The sequence below is a fragment of the Ailuropoda melanoleuca genome, chromosome 14, assembly GCF_002007445.2.
Source record: "Ailuropoda melanoleuca isolate Jingjing chromosome 14, ASM200744v2, whole genome shotgun sequence".
NCBI lineage: Eukaryota > Metazoa > Chordata > Mammalia > Carnivora > Ursidae > Ailuropoda > Ailuropoda melanoleuca.
The window spans coordinates 13,717,635-13,736,094 of NC_048231.1; the positions used below are offsets into that span (position 1 = coordinate 13,717,635).

Below are 18,460 nucleotides of genomic sequence, written 5' to 3' on the forward strand. Positions count from 1 at the left end.
ACCCTTTCCAAACACAGCCAAAGCCATCAGGGGGCAGGAAATTCCTGAAGCTGCAAGGTACCCAGGGTCTATCACCAGCTGAGACAGAGCCGTGAAAACTAAGCCCTTCCCAGACTTCTCCAACCCTGAGCCAGCCTGAGGGCTTCCATGCCCTTCCCGGAACTTACACAGCCGTGAGCTTCCTCACACGCCACCTGGGTGACCCCTTCGTCCTTTCTACTCTAGCCCACCGACAACTCCGGGCTTCACATGCGGTGGCAGCCCTCACCAAAGCGCCCAGAACCAGCCTCCTCCTGAGGAGAAGCACAGTGGGGCATCAGGCAACTAGAAGAAGAAAAGCAATTTCTTTCAGCTTCTGGGCGAGATGCTCCATTTCTTGGCTCTCAAAAGGGAATGTTCTCCAAACCGGGCTTTAAAATTGCCTTCAGCCTAAACACACGGGGGGTGGGGAGCAGACCTACCTGAGGACCGGCCTTTGCCCCAGTGCCCTGGGTCACATGAACAGGCCGGTCTCTCCTTCCAGTGTGGATCTCCTGATCAGTCTGGTGGGTCAGCATCAGGCTGGGAGGGGGTCTGAGCAGGCTGTGCTCTCAGCCGGAGACTACTCAGGTGGAGGTGGGAGGGAGACTGTCTCAGGGCTCAGAGATGTCCTGCTCCCGGGTCCACCCCTCATGGAGCTTAGGGAACCAGTGGGCTCAGAGTCTGCAGCCGGCTGCTGGGAGTGGTGCTGCCAGTCTGGTCTGGACAGGATCCAAGTCAGATGACTCTCCCCTCTGCCCTGCCACCAGCACAAGAGACCGGGTGAATCGGGGTCATTCAAAGGAGGCTCAGTTCAAAAGAACCAAAGGCTTTCATATGGGTGGTGGGTCAAACCCCAGAATGCATTTTAGGTTCTCAGGCCCTTTACAACCAGCCTGGCAGCCAAGCATCATGAAAGCCTTATGTCCCCGAGTCTCTTACAGAGATTACCACAATTCTGCCTTGCTTAGAGACATGTGCTGTCCAGGGACCCCAAAGAGCCTTCTCGGCGCCTCCCAGCAGAGAAACCGAAGGCTGCTTTAGGCCAGCTCTGCACTAACACCCACACTGGGGCAGAGCCGCGCCTTCCCCCGAGCCCCGGCATCAAGCTTGAAAGCAAGCTCCGTCTGGCCGCTTCGGGGAGTAGTGAGAGGCGGAAATCTGGCTGTCACATGTGCAGAGAAAAGATGGAACAAATGGCTTATCCCTGATGCTGTCAATTCAGATGATAGGACATCTACTGAAGCGTGAAGTCAGAATCTGATGAGCACCTGGCCAAAGGTGGGCATAGGAGGGTTACTAGAAATGCCTCCAGCGTTGGGCCTCTCCCCCACGCCTGCCTTCCGAGGCCGTTGCCAGAACCACACAGGAGGCCAAGACAGGCTGGTGGGGTCTCCATGGGAGTCCACCCAGCCTGAGCATGAGGCCCCCGTCCCACCATTCCCCTCTGCTCTTTCTAGTGGGGATGGGACAAGACTGTTGGATGAGTCACTTTCCAGCTCTGGTCAGGCCCTGCCAATTGCACCTCCCCTCCCACCACCCCAGGAGCCCAAACCAACATTTGGAGGCACAGCCTCTGTTCCCTTCAGCCCCGTGGTGCCCTCCAACCCAGGTGCCTTCATCATTGCTGAAGCTCATGGTAAAGACGGTCACCTTCCAAGGGTAGCCAGTGCTCGGGCAGATGGTTACAAGCAACTAGGCTGAGGTCAACTGTGTTCTTCCCCCCAAGCTCCAGAGGGTGGAAAGAACCAGACTCTCGAGCCTGCCCGTCTTCTATCCGTGAGCATGCATGAACACAAAAGGAGAGGCCTAGCTACATATACACCTTCCCTGACAGCATGCTGCCTGACATGTGGTCAGAATGCCTTGGGAGAGTAGGAGTTTGGAACTGCAAAGCAGGTTGAAGCCTGGGCCAGGATATGGTTTCTTTTTCCAGCCCCCAGAGGACCTAGTGTGTTGCCCTGCACATAGTGGGTTCCCTGACAAGCGTTCTAGCCAGTACCAGCCTGCCCAGCCCCCCTCATGGTATGCAAGAAATATGCTCATTTTCCTCCAGGGCAAAAGTGCCCCGTGGGCAAACATGGCAGATAAACGGTGAGCAACTCAGATGGACGTCTCTCGTTTTCCCAGCCAAAGGCACAAATGTTCCCTAAGCATCTGACCGTTTCCTGCCACAGCATGATTCCTCTGCTTTCCCAAATGTCACAGGGACCAGATGCATCTGGAAGCTAGGGCTCTCTGCCTCCCTAGCCCCGTCTCCAGCCACCTGCTCCCACCTCCTCTGCTCTGAGCTAACCATTCTATAGTTTCATTCTCTCACTCACGTATTATCTAGCAATGTTTCCTTCCTTTTTTTCTAGTACCTAATTTAGGCCTCTTCAACTACATGTTGAAAATGTGCAGGGGGTATATTTTCTTTTTCTTTTGTGCCGCTGCATGTTCCCACCAGCACCCCACCCTTCGGCATCTAGTGTGGCAGGAGGGAAGGGAGGGGCGGGTGCAAGAAACAAGGAGACGGGCCAAGCAAGAGGAGAACCAAGGTCTCGGGTGGGGAGTAAACACGAAAGGGCAAAGTCAATAAGAACCACAATCCCGATTCCAGCCATAAAATCTGCGTGTCCCTTTGACAGCAGAATTGAGACTTTTGTTTCCAAGTCCGCAACGATTGCCAAACACATTCCCCCAAAGAAACAGAAGTGAGGGAAGAGGGGAGGGAGTCCGTGTGCCAGTGGTCCTCCAAGCATAAGGCTCCCCGTACAAGTCCCCGAGGTGTGCAGGGGCTGGAACCTGGGGTGGGCCTGGCTGGACTGCAGGGAAAGACCCCCTGTGACAAGCAGGTTCTCCCTCTCAGCCTAGAGCAATACAGAAGGCTCACTCTTGTTTGTTAAGCGAGGGGTGAGTGTGTGTGTAAGTCCCTGTTTTCATCATCAGTATTGATAACATTGATAGAAATAATAGAGATGCAAAGAGGCGGGCAAACAGGATGCGGTGGGTGTAAATTCAACCTGGAGAGGTTTCTGAGGGGCAATATCAGGGCTCAGGGGCCTCCCCCAAGTTCTGCAAGGACCGCTTCCCCACCCTCCCTTTCCCACCACGGAAGCGTGTATGTGCCAGGCTGGGTCGGTGCCGTCCTGAATGGCCACTTTGCTCACTGCCTGGGCTAGAGGTCATTATTAGTATTTATATCTCTGTCGAAGAGGGTTCTGGCTGCCCGCCAGTCCCGGTTCCTGCCTTCCTCTGGCCTGCCCTGGGAAATGTCACCATCAGCACAAATGCTTCCTTCTCTTGGAGGGGCCAAAGAGGGGGAAACTCTGGAGTGACCCCCTCTCAAGGCACTGGAGCAAAGAAAGGAAGGGAGTTGGGAACAAAGAGACTGACCAAGGGGCATTCCTGTACCCTCTGACCCCTGTTATCCACGCCCCCCCCCAACAGCCGCATAGGATCCTTAGGTCTCAGCCATCTGCGGGGACACAGCCAAGCCTCACTCAGAGCCCAGACAGAGCCTTCCCTGGAAATCCACCCACTTCCAGATCTTTCCCCTCACACAGGGAGCCCCCTGTTCATTCTAAGAAACCAACTGGAGGAGGACTGGGCAAGGCCCACACCCCTCCCTATCACCATTTCCTGGAGGTGCTTCCTTTGGGCCTGTCTTCCCAGCAGCCTGGGCTGGAAGCATGGAGAGGGGGCCACGCAGCCAGGCCTTCCTAGGAGCAGCTGCTGAGATGCTCAAAGGAAGCCCCCAGTCCATCTTTCTGGGGGCTCTGTTCGTCCTCCCACATTCAAGACACCCGAGCAGTTGGCAGCGCTCTGCCTCCCCATCCCACACCCTCTAGTTATTTAGCTCTAGGACTTCTAAGTGCAAGTCAGGTTTCTGGACCCTCCTCAAGTGCCCTCCCCTCCCTTCTCTTCATTTTGCTTTGCCTGACATGAAAGACCTTTGACCTTCCCCATCTCCTTCCTCTGGGCCCCCCTTCATCCCTTCCTCTTGCAAAATAATGAACCCGCTACAGGTGACACCAGGGCACAGCTCAGAAAAGGAGCCAGCTGCGGCCTGTTGGGCGTCTCCGCTGGGAGTGTGAGCGCGGCTCTGGCGCAAGGAGCCAGCATTTCCTTGGGGTGGGACGTAGACACGTCCTGAGGAAGACCCTGCACTGGGGGGTGAGGGAGTGAGAGAGGAAGGGCGGCTGCTGTACCCCCACTTGTAGCAGGCTGAGATCCAGCCTAGAGACAAGGAAGGTGGTCCGTGGGGCTACCGGCCCTCCCCCCCCACCACAGACTCAGTGAGCAAACCAGGGGCCCCTCTTCTCTGAGTCTGAAGCCTGAAGTTGCCAGTAATCTGTCTTCAAGAGCACAGGTCTGTCTCCTAAACTTGCCCTAATAGGAAAAGTAATAATAATCTTCTCATTTTTCTTCCTTAAAATATCTGAACTCTTCAAGGGGAGGGCCAAAAGAAATCGTGCTGTGTTCAAAGCACAAAGCCCAAAACGCATCACGAGTGTAACTCTCTGGGGTATCATGAAGCCATCACTGTGAAATCCAAACCCTCCCCCAACCTTAAAACCTGTTATCTTCTCCAGCTCTAGAGGAATCTGGCCTCCCTCCCACCCACCCACGGCTCACCACCCTAGTTCCAGTCTCACGTCTGAGCAGGGCCCCGGGAAGCAGCCGCTCTTTGCGGCCTGCCTGGACTTCCCACCCGGCCCAGGGGCGATGACAGGAGCAGGGATGCCGTGGGATCCATGGGCTCCTGCTCCAGGCGCTATGCACCAGTGGGGGGTTGAGAAGGAAATCAGAATGCCAGTCTCCTAGCAGAGGCCTGTCTGGATAGCCTCACAATGTTGCCTGCCCTGGATTTGCCGCAGGCCCAAAAAGCAGGGTTTCGAAAACAGAGGGTTGCCACTTCCGGCATGGATCCTTCAGCCTTGCCTCCTCTCTGGCCAGGTGGAGACACAATATCAGGGTGAAGTGGAGCAAAGGCACTCTGGCTGCTCCAGCGATTCGAGCTGGCAGGCGAGAGCATCATTATCTCCACTTGGTGGCCTCTATACCCAGTGACAAGAGGTACTCCAGTGTGGGGGCCTCCATCAGGCCAGGCCCCATGCCAGGACCTTCACCAGCACTAGTGCTCATCCCTGCAACAACCCCACTCAATAGGCCACATGTCCCTACCCCACAGATGTGGAAAATGAGCCCCAGAGGGGTTAAGTCATTTGCCCAAGGTCAACCAGCTAAAAAGAAGCAGGTTTACACCAACGTTTCTAAGTGAATGTTACACTGAACTGAATTACAGCCCTTTCCAGAAGTTGGCTCCCCAATCTAGGTGGCAATGATCTTATAGAAGGGAGCATCCCAAATATCTTCATTCTGAAATCCCTAACCCCAGGGTAAATCCCTCACCTCCCACCAACAGGAAACCCATGCACGGGTCCTTGTCACAGGTTTGGCCTACTGGCTCTGACCATAGGCAGCCTAGCCCCTAAAACACAAACCCATTTTGGTCAAAAGGGAGATTCTGAGAAGGCATCTAACCTTGACTAATTCACACATGAACGGGGCATAGAAATCATTGAGGATCCCTCCCTGGAAAGCCCTGCTTTCCAGTAGTTACTTATATAACATTATGCTTTTTCCGTCTCCCAATGTCACTGTGGAATAGGCAGAACAAGTATTATTAGCTCTATATCATAGGTGGGCAAACTGAGGTTCAGGGACGTTAAGTGACTTGCCCAAGGTCACACAGCTACTGAACAGCAAAGGCAAAACCAAAACCCTGATCACCCACTGCACCCCATGATTCTAGCTCATTCTCTGGGGCTCAAAGACCAATTTGAAGTTTACCATCACTTTCTTTGGTTCAATACAGAAAGTGATCAATGTGACTCTAGAGATTTTGTCTGCTGGCAGTACCCTGACAGTGCTGTCCCGTAAGCTGGCTTTGCTATCCCCACTTTCCAGACAGGGAAACTGAGATCTCCAAAGAGGAAGAGGTTGGACCCATCCTACAGGGAATGAAACTGGAACGGGAACTCTGGACCCGCTTAACATCCATTCTAGAGCCCTGCGCACCCCTCCCCGCCCCCACTGCGGGATTACAGCACCCTCCCTTGCAAGACTCAATCCCTCCTCACAGCTTCTGTGGGCAGCAGGTGTGATGGAGGCAGAACAGGGCCACCCCATCATCTGTGCCGAGGTGGGGAATGAATTTGCGCACACTCCAAAGAGGCTTTGTCAAGTAGGAGGGCCCTGGTTTGGGGTTTCAGACTTCCTTTTTTAACCTCTAAGCCATTGTGGCATTTGGGAACATTTTGGTAACTTTTTCTCTAAAATTAAGTCAAAGTGATTTTCAAAACCAATAATCAGTCTTGAGGACACCCCACTTTGGGTTTTGTGGGAGGACAGAGAGACAGAGCAGTGAGGAGAGGAAATCTCCTCTGAGGTGACACTTCTGGGTAACAGATGACAAGATGGCACAGCCGCTTTCCAAACCCTCCCTGGACCTCCAGAATCCAAAACAGGCTCCCCAACCAGCAGGGGGGAAGAAGTTATCGTATGAGGAAGATGAAAATCCCATCTGGACCCGGCTCATTAGACCAGAACGTTACGTATGCACGCAGCTCACTCGGAGGCCACAGGCCCCTACAGGAGAGTGACCCCCATCTCTTGCCACAGGTCACTCTGCGAGGGACTGGGGGAGACCAGCACAGCTCGGCTCCACGCCAGGCTGCCCTGGGTCCACCGGCCAAGAGCAATTAGCCCAGGAGGGAGACTCTTGCCAAGTCGTGGTGCTAACACTGCAGCTCGGCAGAAGTGGCCCAACTAGCCCGAGTCTCCAGGGGCTTCTTCAAGAGCTGAAGGACTAAAAATAACCTCGGCCTTTGTTGTAAGCAGCCGGACCACAGAGATGGAGCTGATTTCAGGGAAGCCGAGCATGCGCGAGGGTCCTGCTCACCGAGACCTGCCCTTCGGGCAAATGATTTTTCCAGAAATGTGTCAGTTATTGTGTGCTGCTGCCGTGGCCACCGCCACCGAGATTCAAAGACAGCCCGAGCGGCTCCGGCCCTCAGGGCTCACTTCCGACACAGGCTTCTCGGAAGCTCAGCCTCCCGCCTCTTTCTTCTCAAAACATTTTTTTGGAAAACAAGAGTCCAGCACGTACTGGGGAGCTTAGGAGACAGGAGCAGCCCTCAAGCTGCGGTTTCTGCATCGTCATCACCATGATCATAAGTAATCCCTTCACCCCGGTTATTTGTTGAGGTGACAATCATCTCTTCCCCATCCTAGAATCTCCAGAGTCAGGTGTCAGCAGACAGTGGCAAACACACGCCGTGTAGAAGGAAGAAATTACTCAGGAAAAGGAATCTGTGGTATCACATCAACACTGAAGGGTTTCGCAGAGCTGCAGTCCTTTGTACCAGCATCTGGATTCTGGACTGGGCAGCCCTCACCCGCTCCCCTGGTTCTTGAGTGCCACCAGGGAAAGCTCCAGACTCAGGCTGGTGGGGAGGCAGAGCCTTAGCATCTTTCCTGGCCATAGGCTGTGGCTTGTCTCACCTCAAGGACATCCCAGCTTTGAAGGTCAAGGAACCGCAAAGCCTGATCCCTTGCAAAGCCACTCCCGATGGATAACAAATACTGATTGGCTGTGCCAGGGCCTCCGAATTTTCTTCCCGACACTTCTGCCCACCCCTCAGCGTTTCTACTTCCCTCTCCAGCCCCATCAAGAGACCACCTTGACCGTACACACCACTAGGTATCCGTGGGGGTGTCGGGGGTGGGGGCAGAAAACCGCTTTTCTTCTTCACAAGGACCAAGGAACAAAGAGGGATTTTCATCATCAAGATGGCCTCCCAACTCCAAGTCTAGAAGTTTCCAGAGAGGCTTGTAATAAATAACAACTTCTCCACAGCCTTTTGTTCCTCTGCTGAGTTCAGGATAAAGAGCCGAAGCAGGAGGCGGGAGGCTGTGTGAAGATTTCTTGGAACACAATAGATAGAAAACACCAAACTACACGTGAGCGACAGGTCGGTGGTCACAAAACAGCTTCCCTTAAAATGGGAACCAGTGAGAGGGCTGCGGGGCCGGGGTCAATGTGAGGGGGTTCCACAAGGCCGGGGCTAGGGTGTTCTTTGAAAGTGCGAGATCCTTCTGGTGGAAACGAGGAGGGGCTGGCTGCAGTGCTGGAACCTGTGTGTGGGAGGTAAGCAGACACCTCACCCTCTCGGTTCCACGTGTCCAGGCCCTCTGGGACCGCAGCTTTTCCTTACAGTTGGTCTGTCTGGATATATGGGGGTAGGGGCTTGATCGGGTTGGAAGTGGGCTCCGCCTCCGCCTCTCCAGCAGCAGGTCACGCTCTGTGACCTGGGGCCCTAGGCTTGGCAGCCAAAGGCTGAGGCTTTTTCTTTGAGCAGTTCCCAGCACAGGTGGCAACTCCAGCTTCCTACGAGAAACAAGATGCCCTGGTGACCAGCAGCCCCTTCCCCACCCTCAAGCCCCGCCCCTTGGCCCTAACTCCTACAGGCCAGACCCCGGCCCATCCGAACATGGGCTGTGGTCTGTAACTCGGCAGAGGGTCAGTGCTGCTCAGAAAACAATTAAGTGCTCCGAGGCGATCAGCTGAACTGTTGTAAAGACCCACGTTCCTGGACGGTGTGTCACCAGTAGCACCACCAGGCCTGGGCCGGTTCCCCTGGCAGCTTACACCTCCCCACCACTTTAGCCACACATCCGGGGAAACATCTCCTTGGGCCCCCCAGGCTGAAGTTTCAGGGGGTTGAACCGTGCCTCCGTTTCCTCATCTGTAAAATGGTAGCGGTCTTACCTACCTCATAGGATTGGGATGATTGAATGAGACAAGACCTGTAAAGGCCTTCGCACAAGGCCTGCACCATAGTGAGGGCTCCCTAAGTGGCAGGAGTAGCTGTTGTTGCTACTGTCGGCCTCATCGTCATTACCTTCTGGGGGCTCAGCCACTGGGGGATTTAAACAGTACATGTGATAGCCACGGTCACAGTCGTCACAGAAGAGTAGCTGGTCCTGGTGGAAGACAGAGTAGGTGGAGAGAGGAGAGAGAGAGTGAATTGTTTAGGGCCAGCGTCCAGCCCCACCTACTCCTCCAGCCTATTCTGTGCAGACCCACCTCTCTGAACGTCCCTTTCCAGGCCCCATTTGAAGTCTTCACTGTCCCCTGAATATGCTTGGTGCTTCGCCTACACCTGGAAATTCCCCCTCTGCTTCCCCAACTATGCCAACTCTACCCCCATTTTAGGGTTCTGCTCAAATCATACCTCCTCCAAGAAGCCTTCCTTGACTACCACCTCACATTCAAGTTTAAAGAGATTCCTTATTCTTTGGAACTCCTGTAGCCAATAACTCTGTTTCCATAAGAAGGAGGAACCACTTTTATGCATTTCTGTGTTCCCCATAATGATTGACTAGTGCACAAACAGTATTTTAAATGTTTGCAAATTTTAACTGAATTCCTCTTAACCTCACCCTTTCCATCTGTGAAAAGGGCAACAGTCATACTTGATGGTAACATCTATGACACCTCAGAGCCTTCTCAGGGTTTCATTACACAAATACAGAGAAACGCATGTGATGCGATGCCACCTTCTTAGATCCCCAAAGCCACCTCAGGGGCTGGAGCCTGGAGCCCAGGTAAGAACAGGACCATCTAGCATGGTGTTTAACTTCAAAGCATGCAGTCTGCACCTTCGGTCCCGCAGTTCCCTCTGCCTGGATGCTCTCCCAGCCCCTGACCCCTGCTCTTCTAGACCATTCCCTACCCACACTTCAAGTCTTCCAGCTCTTCCATCCACAGAGATGTCACTAATCTAGCTCAAATGGAAGTTCCCTCTCCCCTCCTGCATCACCATAGTCCCCTCTCTTTCTTATGACTCTTAATAGTATTTTCCTTCATGCCACAAAGCCTGGCACGTGGTAGACATCTACACACAATTGTTTTCTTGACTAGTTCCTTTGGCATATGCCTCCTTTGTCTCCTCCTTTACAGACTGTAAGGCCCTTGGGGCAGAACCTTTTCTTAACTCATCTCTACATCTCCTTCAGAACTTGCTACGCATTTGTGATCTGCTCCCCATTATCCAGGTTCAGCTCTGCTCTATTCTTTGCACCTGCTTGGATGGCTTATAAGACATTTGCAAAACTAAGTATTTTGCATCAAATCTCACCCTGGCTCCCCTCAGCACAGAGATCCTGGAAAAAGTAGATATTGAAGTTGGAAACCTCAGCAAGCAAGCAATAAGGCAAGAGATTTCATGAAAGACTTTTTTTTTTTTTAATCACACTAATACCTTTCAACAGGGCAATGGAAAGCTTTTGAAGAGTTAGCAACAGAGGAGTGACTGGTCACACATGGAATTTAGAAAGATCTCCCTAGCTGCTGTGTAAGAATAGATACCTGGGCAGAGGAAGGTTGGTTCTAGAGGCTGGAAGACCACTTAGGATGCTACTACCACCATCCAGGTGAGAGGTGATAGTGGCCTGAACTAGGGTTGTGGCACGGGGGAAAGACAAGGGTCTTGTTCCCATTTGGAAGTTATTGATTAGATGTGGAAAATGATAGCGAAGAAATCAAGAATGTCTCCCAGGTTGTGGCTTGGTCAGCAAGCCCGATGATACAGCTATCCACTGAGACATGTGCAGAGGAGTAGCTCCACAGCTCAGTTAGAGACATGTTCTACACATCTACAGGTCATGCAGTGGGGATGCGGGGCCCTGGGGGCAGCTGGACACCAGGAGAGGTGCCTGATCATGAGATGCGGATTTGTGAGTCCTTGGTGATTAGATGGTAATGGTAAGAGAGGAAGTCCAGAGTATGTCACAGATGGCCTTGAACTGGAGCTCACAGAGGGACGTCCATGACCTTTTTGAAATTATATGCACAACTTTGTGTATAGGTACAAATGTACATTTTTCTGAGAAAAGAGTAAGTCCACAGCTTCCATTGAATTTTCTGAAAAATCAAGGACTCAAAAAACGTTACTGAGATAAAGACCAGACAGAGAAAAAAGAGACTAAGACACACAGAGAGGTAGGATGAAAACCAGGACAGTGTGGTTAACTCCAAAAAGAGTTACACCATTGTCTTGGAGCTGAAGTAAGCTATATTACTATATGATTTAGGAATAATACAAGGAGGAACAAGTTAGGATGGGAAAAGAAAATAGGGAGAGACTTTTCAGAAAGAGTATTACTAAAGTCTTAAAGACACATAACTCCTGCTATATAGCTGACACAAGAAATACAAGAAGGGAGAATACCCTGGATTAGACTTTCCCAGAGGGAAACCAGGCATCTGTGGATTTAAATACATTTTTCACAGTCTGATTGTTATCCAGCCTACATTCTCTTCCTTCTCATGTGCTTTTCAGGATAACTGCCTGTCAAAACCACCCAGATCAGCCAGCTCATGCTAAGCCCAATGAAAAATATAATTTATGTACCTCTTATTCCTAAGTACCCAAGAACCAGTTCCAGTAGAATGGGAACCTCATTGTGAGATGTGCAGCGTAAATCTCTGACTGTGTGAGAGGAACCCTACTGCCCACCCAGGCTCACTCCTTGATTCCTCCCCTACAGCTCTGCCAAGTCAATGAGAAACCTCTGTATTAACACTATTTGTAAAGCCAAGGACCAGAACTAACCCAAATGACCATCAATAAGAGACTAGTGAAATAAACTAATGAAGAACTATGCAGCTGAAGGAAGAAGTTAAGATTATGTCTATATATTGTGGTGGAGTGAGGAATCTCAAGGATATCCAATGAAAAAGCAAGGTGAGGAAAACAGGTGTGTCTGTTGCTATTGTTTAAGAAAGTGCATTCCTTGTTTTGGATTCAAACACATGATTTCTTATGAATTCATACACATATACATGTAATATGTTATATTTAAATAGAATGAAAAGATAAGCCATAGTTTTTTAAATGGTCACCTATGAGCAGAGTGAGAGAATAGTGTGAAAGAGTAGGGGTAGAAGCCAGATTTCTTTGAATATCTGTTTGTTTTAATAGACTTGATTCTGGAACCAGTAAATATTTTTCATAGTAATAAATAAAATTCACACTGTTATTGCTCCCCCCAAAAAAGACAAATGAAACAAGTGAATCTAATTATGTATTGGTTGATGGATGACCACATAGAAAGTAACTATTCCAAGTGACTTTAAAACAAGTAGTTTGACTATACATCCTGAGTCAAATATACCTTAAGAACAAAAATGTGTGTGTGTGTGTGTGTGTTTGTGTGTGTGTGTGTTTCCAGCAACCAAATTGTTGGCAGTAATAGTGGAATTAATATTCTGAGACAAGTATGTATCAAATGAGTGATTATATTGTTACTGAGAAGAATTTTGGCATACTTGAAAGAAAATACAGATGTAAGATCGATGAAGTTAAGTAAAAACACTACAGTTAGTCCTGGGTATGAATTAGAAGTACCAGTATAAATTCAAGTATCCATACAAATTCAGTATTTTATCTTTAAAACAAACAAAACATATTTTCTAGTTCTGTCCATTTAAAATGCCCCGAAACAATGACTAATTCAGTAAAAATTAGCACCCCTAGCTCTCCTATTATGTTCTCTAAAGATCATTGCCCACTAAAAGGAACCAGGAGTCCTTGAAGAAATGGCTGTTCCAGGTCCAGGGCATGAAATGTATAAATATTTTCACATATTGGAAAGCAAAGAAACCATCAAATGCTATTGGGGTCATGTCAAAAGGACTCAGGATCCAAACTGATTACATTCTTACTGGCCAAATATGGGACAATTTTAACTGTAATGGATTGAAACAAATCAAATATATTTAAATCCTTGAGTTCATAAAGATACTATTTTTAAAAAATGTTGTCACCTTTGGAAGATGCTAGGGAAACATCCCATTATTCTTTTATTTATTATCTTGATATAATTTTTATCTCAGAGAAAGTTGCGAAATGGTACAGAGAGCTTCTGTACACACTTTACTCAGCTTCTCTTAATGTTACCATCTTACATTACAATAGTACAATCATGAAAAGCGGAACATTACATTATATTATTGACCAATCTTCAGACCTCATTTGAAATTCACCAGTTTCCCCACTTCTGTCTCTTTTCCCAGCATCCAATCCAGGATCTCACACTGTATTTAGTCATCATGTTTTCTTAGTGTCCTTGACTCTATGACAGTTTTTCAGTTTCTTTATCTTTCACTACCTTGATGCTTTTGAAGAATCTAGGCCAGTGGTTTTTGTAGAATGTCACTCACTTTGAGTTTGTCTGATCTTTTCTCATGAAAAGATTGAGGTTATGCACTTTTGGCAAGGATGCTACAAAAGAGATGTGCCCTTCTCAGGGCATCATATGGGGACATATTGATACCAATATGTCTTGTTGCAAGTCATGTTACTCTGATCATATAGTTAAGGTGGCGTCTGTCGGTTTTTCCACTACAATGTTATAGTTATTCCCTTTGTAATGTATTAAAAAGTAATCTGGTGAGGGAGATACTTTGAGATTATGCAAATATTCTGTTTCTGACCATACTTTTGCTCACTAATTTTGGCATCAACTGATTGTCTTGCTTACAACAACCAGAACGGTGATGCTTGCCTATTGGTGATTTCCTTCTTCCCTCTACATTTATTAATTGTAATTCTGCTCTGAGGAAGAGTTTTATTTATTTATTCAAAATTTTAAAATATCAGTATAGATTTTGTTCTTTGAGTTATAATTCAATACTATCATTATTTATTTTGTTGTTCAACTTGTCCCAGACTTGCCATTAGGAGTTCCTTCAAGTTAGTTCCTGGGTCCTTTAGACATGCCTTTTCAATTTTTGAGCATTTCCCTACTTTCTAGTACCACAGGATGCTCCAGGCTCCTCTTGTATTTTCCAGCCCTAGCATCAGCTGTTTATCCAAGGATTCCTAGTTCTTTTTACTGGAGAATGGTATTTAGAAACCAATATCTGGGTACCATGGATCCTCATTACCTCTGGGTTGTCATTGCTTCTAGGGTCTCCCAGCCAATAGAATTAGGAAGTAAATGTATGTGCAGTACCCATGCTCACACCTGTATTTATTTCTGTGTCTAGCCATATGTATGCATACATGTATATAGCTATAGATATATATAAGCATATATATATATATACATACATGTATGTATACATATATATATATACAATATGTTATATCAAAAAATCCCCAGATACCCCCATTCCACCCCAATACCATAGGATTCAGTCTAGCCTTCCCTCTATTTAATTATTCTTTCTCTGACATTGAGAAACCTGGCTCTCATCACCACAATGTATAGTTATTAGTTCAGACCTGGACACACATAAAGTAGTTGCAGAATGACTAATTTACATGTCTGTAAGAAACACATTTACTAACTAAAGTATAATATGTATGTAGTCCTTTCTGCCTTTAGCCTTAAAATACACAGTCATATACTTCTTTCTTAAAGTTACGAAAGTTAGTTCTTTCCTTCCCCACCCCTCAGTGTGGTTTCTCTATCTATCTACATTATGTTAGGTTCATTTGCGACTGTTCATATTCCAGTTTCAGCCCCCAGCCCCCACATCCTGGTTGATCTGGATATTTACCTGTAATAGAATACGTGCAACAATACCTCGGTCCTAAGCATCAGAACGGTACAAAAAGGCATTCTCAGAGAAGTGCCATCTCCCCTTACCCCTTCTATCCCACACCTGTTTCCCCGTTCTTTCTACCCCATTCCCACCCACTGCTGTAGGTAATCAGTCTCTTTAGTTTCTTGTTTATCCTTCCTGTATTTCTTTAACACAAGTAACAGATACATGTATATTTTCTTACGCTTTTCCTACAAGAATGGCAGCATACTATATAGATACTGTCTTTACTTAGCTTTCTTCATTTAACAACATTAAATTTGGAAATACCTGGAAATTATCCTATATCAATGTATGGAATCTGCCTCATTTTTTTTTTGTAGTTGCAAGCATTCCATTGTGTGGCTGTGCCATCATTTATCCAACCATTCCTCTGCATAACATTTAAGTCATTTCCAATATTTTATAACTACAAACAGTTGCACCCACGAATAATCTTATGCACATGTATTTTTATAGTGTTACATCTTTATGGTAGATTCCTATAGATGAGACTGCTAAGTCAAGAGGTAAATGCATAGTAGTTGTGCTAGGTATTGCTAAATGTCCCCACGGAAGAGGGGTACCGCTTTGTATTCCCACTGACAGTGTATGAGGATGCCAGTTTTCCCACAGCTTCATCAATAGAATGTATTCTCATACTTTTTTTCCTCCAGTATTATGGGTAAGAAATAGTATCCCACTTTTGTTTCAGTTTGAGATCTTTAATTATGAGTGTGTTCAAACTATTTTTTCCCCAAATGTTTAGGGGCTATTTTTATAACTTTTGTGAATTGTCTTTCATGTCTTTTTCCCATTTTCTATCAGGTTTCTGGGTCCCTTGTCCCTCAAATTTTAAGAGTTCTTTATATATTAGAGATATTTGCTCTTCATCTCTGGTATATGCTGTAAATATTTTCTCCCAGTTTGCTAGTTGTCTTTTTACTTTATCTGTTTTTTACTATGCGAATTTTTATGTGGCCAAAGTTGTCAATATTTTCTTTTATTGCTTCTGAATTCTGAGTCATGGAAAATCTTTCCTTTTATATTTTTTAAAGATTTATTTATTTTGAGAGAGAGAGAGAGTGCGCACACACATGCATGAACAGGAGGGGCAGAGAGAGAGGGAGAGAGAATCTCATGCAGACTCCGTGCTGAGTGCAGAGCCTGACAGGGCTCAATCCTACGACCCTGAGATCATGACCTGTGCTGAAACCAACAGTCAGACACTTAACCAACTGCACCACCCAGGCGCCCCAATCTTTCCTTATATTTAAAGAAGAATTCACCCATGTTTTCTTTTAACACTAATATGGTTTTATTTTTTATATTTAGATCCCCAGTTCATTTGGAGACTATTCTTATGTATTATGTGAGACATGGACCTAATTTTATCTTTTTCCAACGGTTACCCTATTATCTCAGCACCATTCATGAAAATGTAATTTTAGAGGCAACCTTTAACCTAATACTAAAGGTCCATCTGTAGCTGGGTCAATTTATGGGTTTCTTTTCTATTCCATTGGTCTATTTGTCTATACTGTTTTAATTAGAGGCTTTATAGTATGTTTTAATATCTGGTAGGGCTAGTCTCCCCTCATAATTTGTTGTTTTCAGTGTTTTCTTGACTATTCTCACATGTTTATTCTTCCATATGAACTTTACTATCAATTTGTCTAATTGTTTGGTGTTTTTATTGGGTTTGAATTAAATTTGTAAATTAACTGAGGAAGAACTGACATCTTTATAATGTTGAATCATTCTATCCAAGATCACACAATGTCTTTCCATTTGCTCAGGTCTACCTCTGTGTTTTTTTCAAGTGCTTTAAAATTTTCTTCAAATTTTTTTCATATACATTTTATACATTATTGTTAAGCTTATTTCTAAGTATTTCTTTTTGTTGCTATTATGAGTGGGATTTCTCTACTATTGTATCTTCTAACTGGTTGCTATTTGTACACATGAAGCCTATTGATTTTTGTATGATAATTTTATATCCTGCTACCTTTAATGTTTGAGTTGGCTTTATGATTGATTCTCTAGGGTTTCCCAGATCTACTATTAGAGTTTGTGAAATAGAGTTTGGCTACTTTGTTACTATTCTTGTACCTCTAGTTGATTTCTCTTTCTAATCACATTAGCTAATATCTCCATAATAATGATAAATAATAATGAAAATAGCAGGCATCCTTATTTGGTTCCTGGTCTTAGTAGAAATGCTTCTAGTGTTTCCTCATTAAATAAAATCATCGCTTTAGTTCTAATGTATAAAAAGTTTATCATATTAGGAAAGATTCCCACAATTCCTATTTTCTTGAGTGTTTTTTTTTTTTCATGAATAGGTGTTGAAACTACCTTGTTATTTTGAAAACTGATAAAGGGAAAGAATCAAGCATTTAGCCTATCTTTTCTATATAATCTAAACCTGACAGTAACCAAATATGAGATTGGAAAAGTTTCACTTTGCAGAATTACTCCAGCTAGTAAACAAAGAAGAAAGTATAAAATAAGAATATCACTATTTTGCAACCTCTAATGAAATAGTCTATCTGCTACCTTCACAAAAAAGAGACATTCCAGGCATTACATACTTCCTGATAAAGAAAAAATACACCATGATGAAGTAGTCTTGATATATACACGTATATATAATTTTATATATGTATATATAGAAAATCAAATCAAGGCCCATATATATTATAATACATATTGTTTTTATATTGGGAACAGAGAGAGAGAGAAAGAGCCTGAGTTTGATCAGGATTCTAATTCTAAGCACCAATGTACAGGAAATATAAGAGACAGAGGGAAATGTCAAACACCACTACAGGCATGCAGTCAGTAAAAACAGTCCTGGGAAACTCTATTGAACAAATTAACTGATTTTTTTTAAGATTTTATTTTTTTATTTGAAAGAGAGAGTGGCAGAGGGAGACGGAGAAGCAGTCTCCCCGCTGAGCAGGGAGCCTGATGGGGGGCTTAATCCCAGGACCCCGGGACCAGGACCCAAGCTGAAGGCAGACGCCTAACCAGCTGAGCCACCCAGAAGCCCCTAACTTATTTCTTCAACAAAAATTCAAAGGGAAAAAAAAGAGAGCAAAATGGAAGGGAAACTACATATTAAAAGAAACTTTAAAATAGGGGTGCCCTCATGGCTCAGCCGGTTAAGCATCTGCCTTCTGCTCAGGTTGTGATCCTGGAATCCCAGGATCAAGCCCTGCATTGGGCTCCCTGCTCAGCCAGGAGACTGCTTCTCCCTCTGACCCTCCCCCTACCTCATGCTCTCTCTCTCTCAAAAACATAAATAAAATCTTAAAAAAAATAAAAATTGGGGCACTTGGGTGGCTCAGTTGGTTAAGCATCTGACTCTTGATTTTGGCTCAGGTCATGAGCTCAGGGTTATGAGATGGAGCCCAGCTTCAGGCTCTGTGCTGGGCATGCAGCCTGCTTAAGATTCTCTCTCTCTCTTTCCCCACTGTCTCCCCCCGCCAAAAAAAATGAACGAGTCACAATGTATGGGCCTTATGAGGATCCCAATTCAAATAAATAAGCTATAATAAAAAGTATTTAAGATAAGGCAACATTTAAGACAATTGCAGCAATTAGAATGTTAACTGGATGTTTGATTATATTAAGGAATTACTGATTTTTTTAGCTGCGTTAACATTTTTATCATTTTTCTTAAAAAGTAAGTCCTTTTCTTTTTGATAAACCTCTGAAATATTTACAGGTAAAGTGATATTATGACTGGAATCATGTGGGAGGAGGTAGGAGCATTTATAAAACAAGACTGGA

The 18,460-nt window shown here is 46.0% G+C and overlaps 1 protein-coding gene across 4 annotated transcripts in view; it reads right to left on the reverse strand.

Annotated features, from left to right (window-relative positions):
- Nucleotides 1-4,637: 4,637 nt before the first annotated feature.
- The window catches only part of DPF3 (double PHD fingers 3), a 286,307-nt gene continuing 272,484 nt past the window's right edge, over nt 4,638-18,460 (reverse strand). For 2 of the 4 annotated variants that reach the window (XM_034642255.1, XM_034642252.1), the window contains exon 10: nt 8,676-9,051. In XM_034642255.1, coding sequence (XP_034498146.1) covers nt 8,842-9,051 — 210 coding nt within the window. In that variant the 3' untranslated portion in view covers nt 8,676-8,841. Of the gene's footprint in view, nt 8,456-8,671; nt 9,052-18,460 lie in introns of those variants that run through there. The other 2 variants (XM_034642253.1, XM_034642251.1) reach the window with 2 other exon arrangements.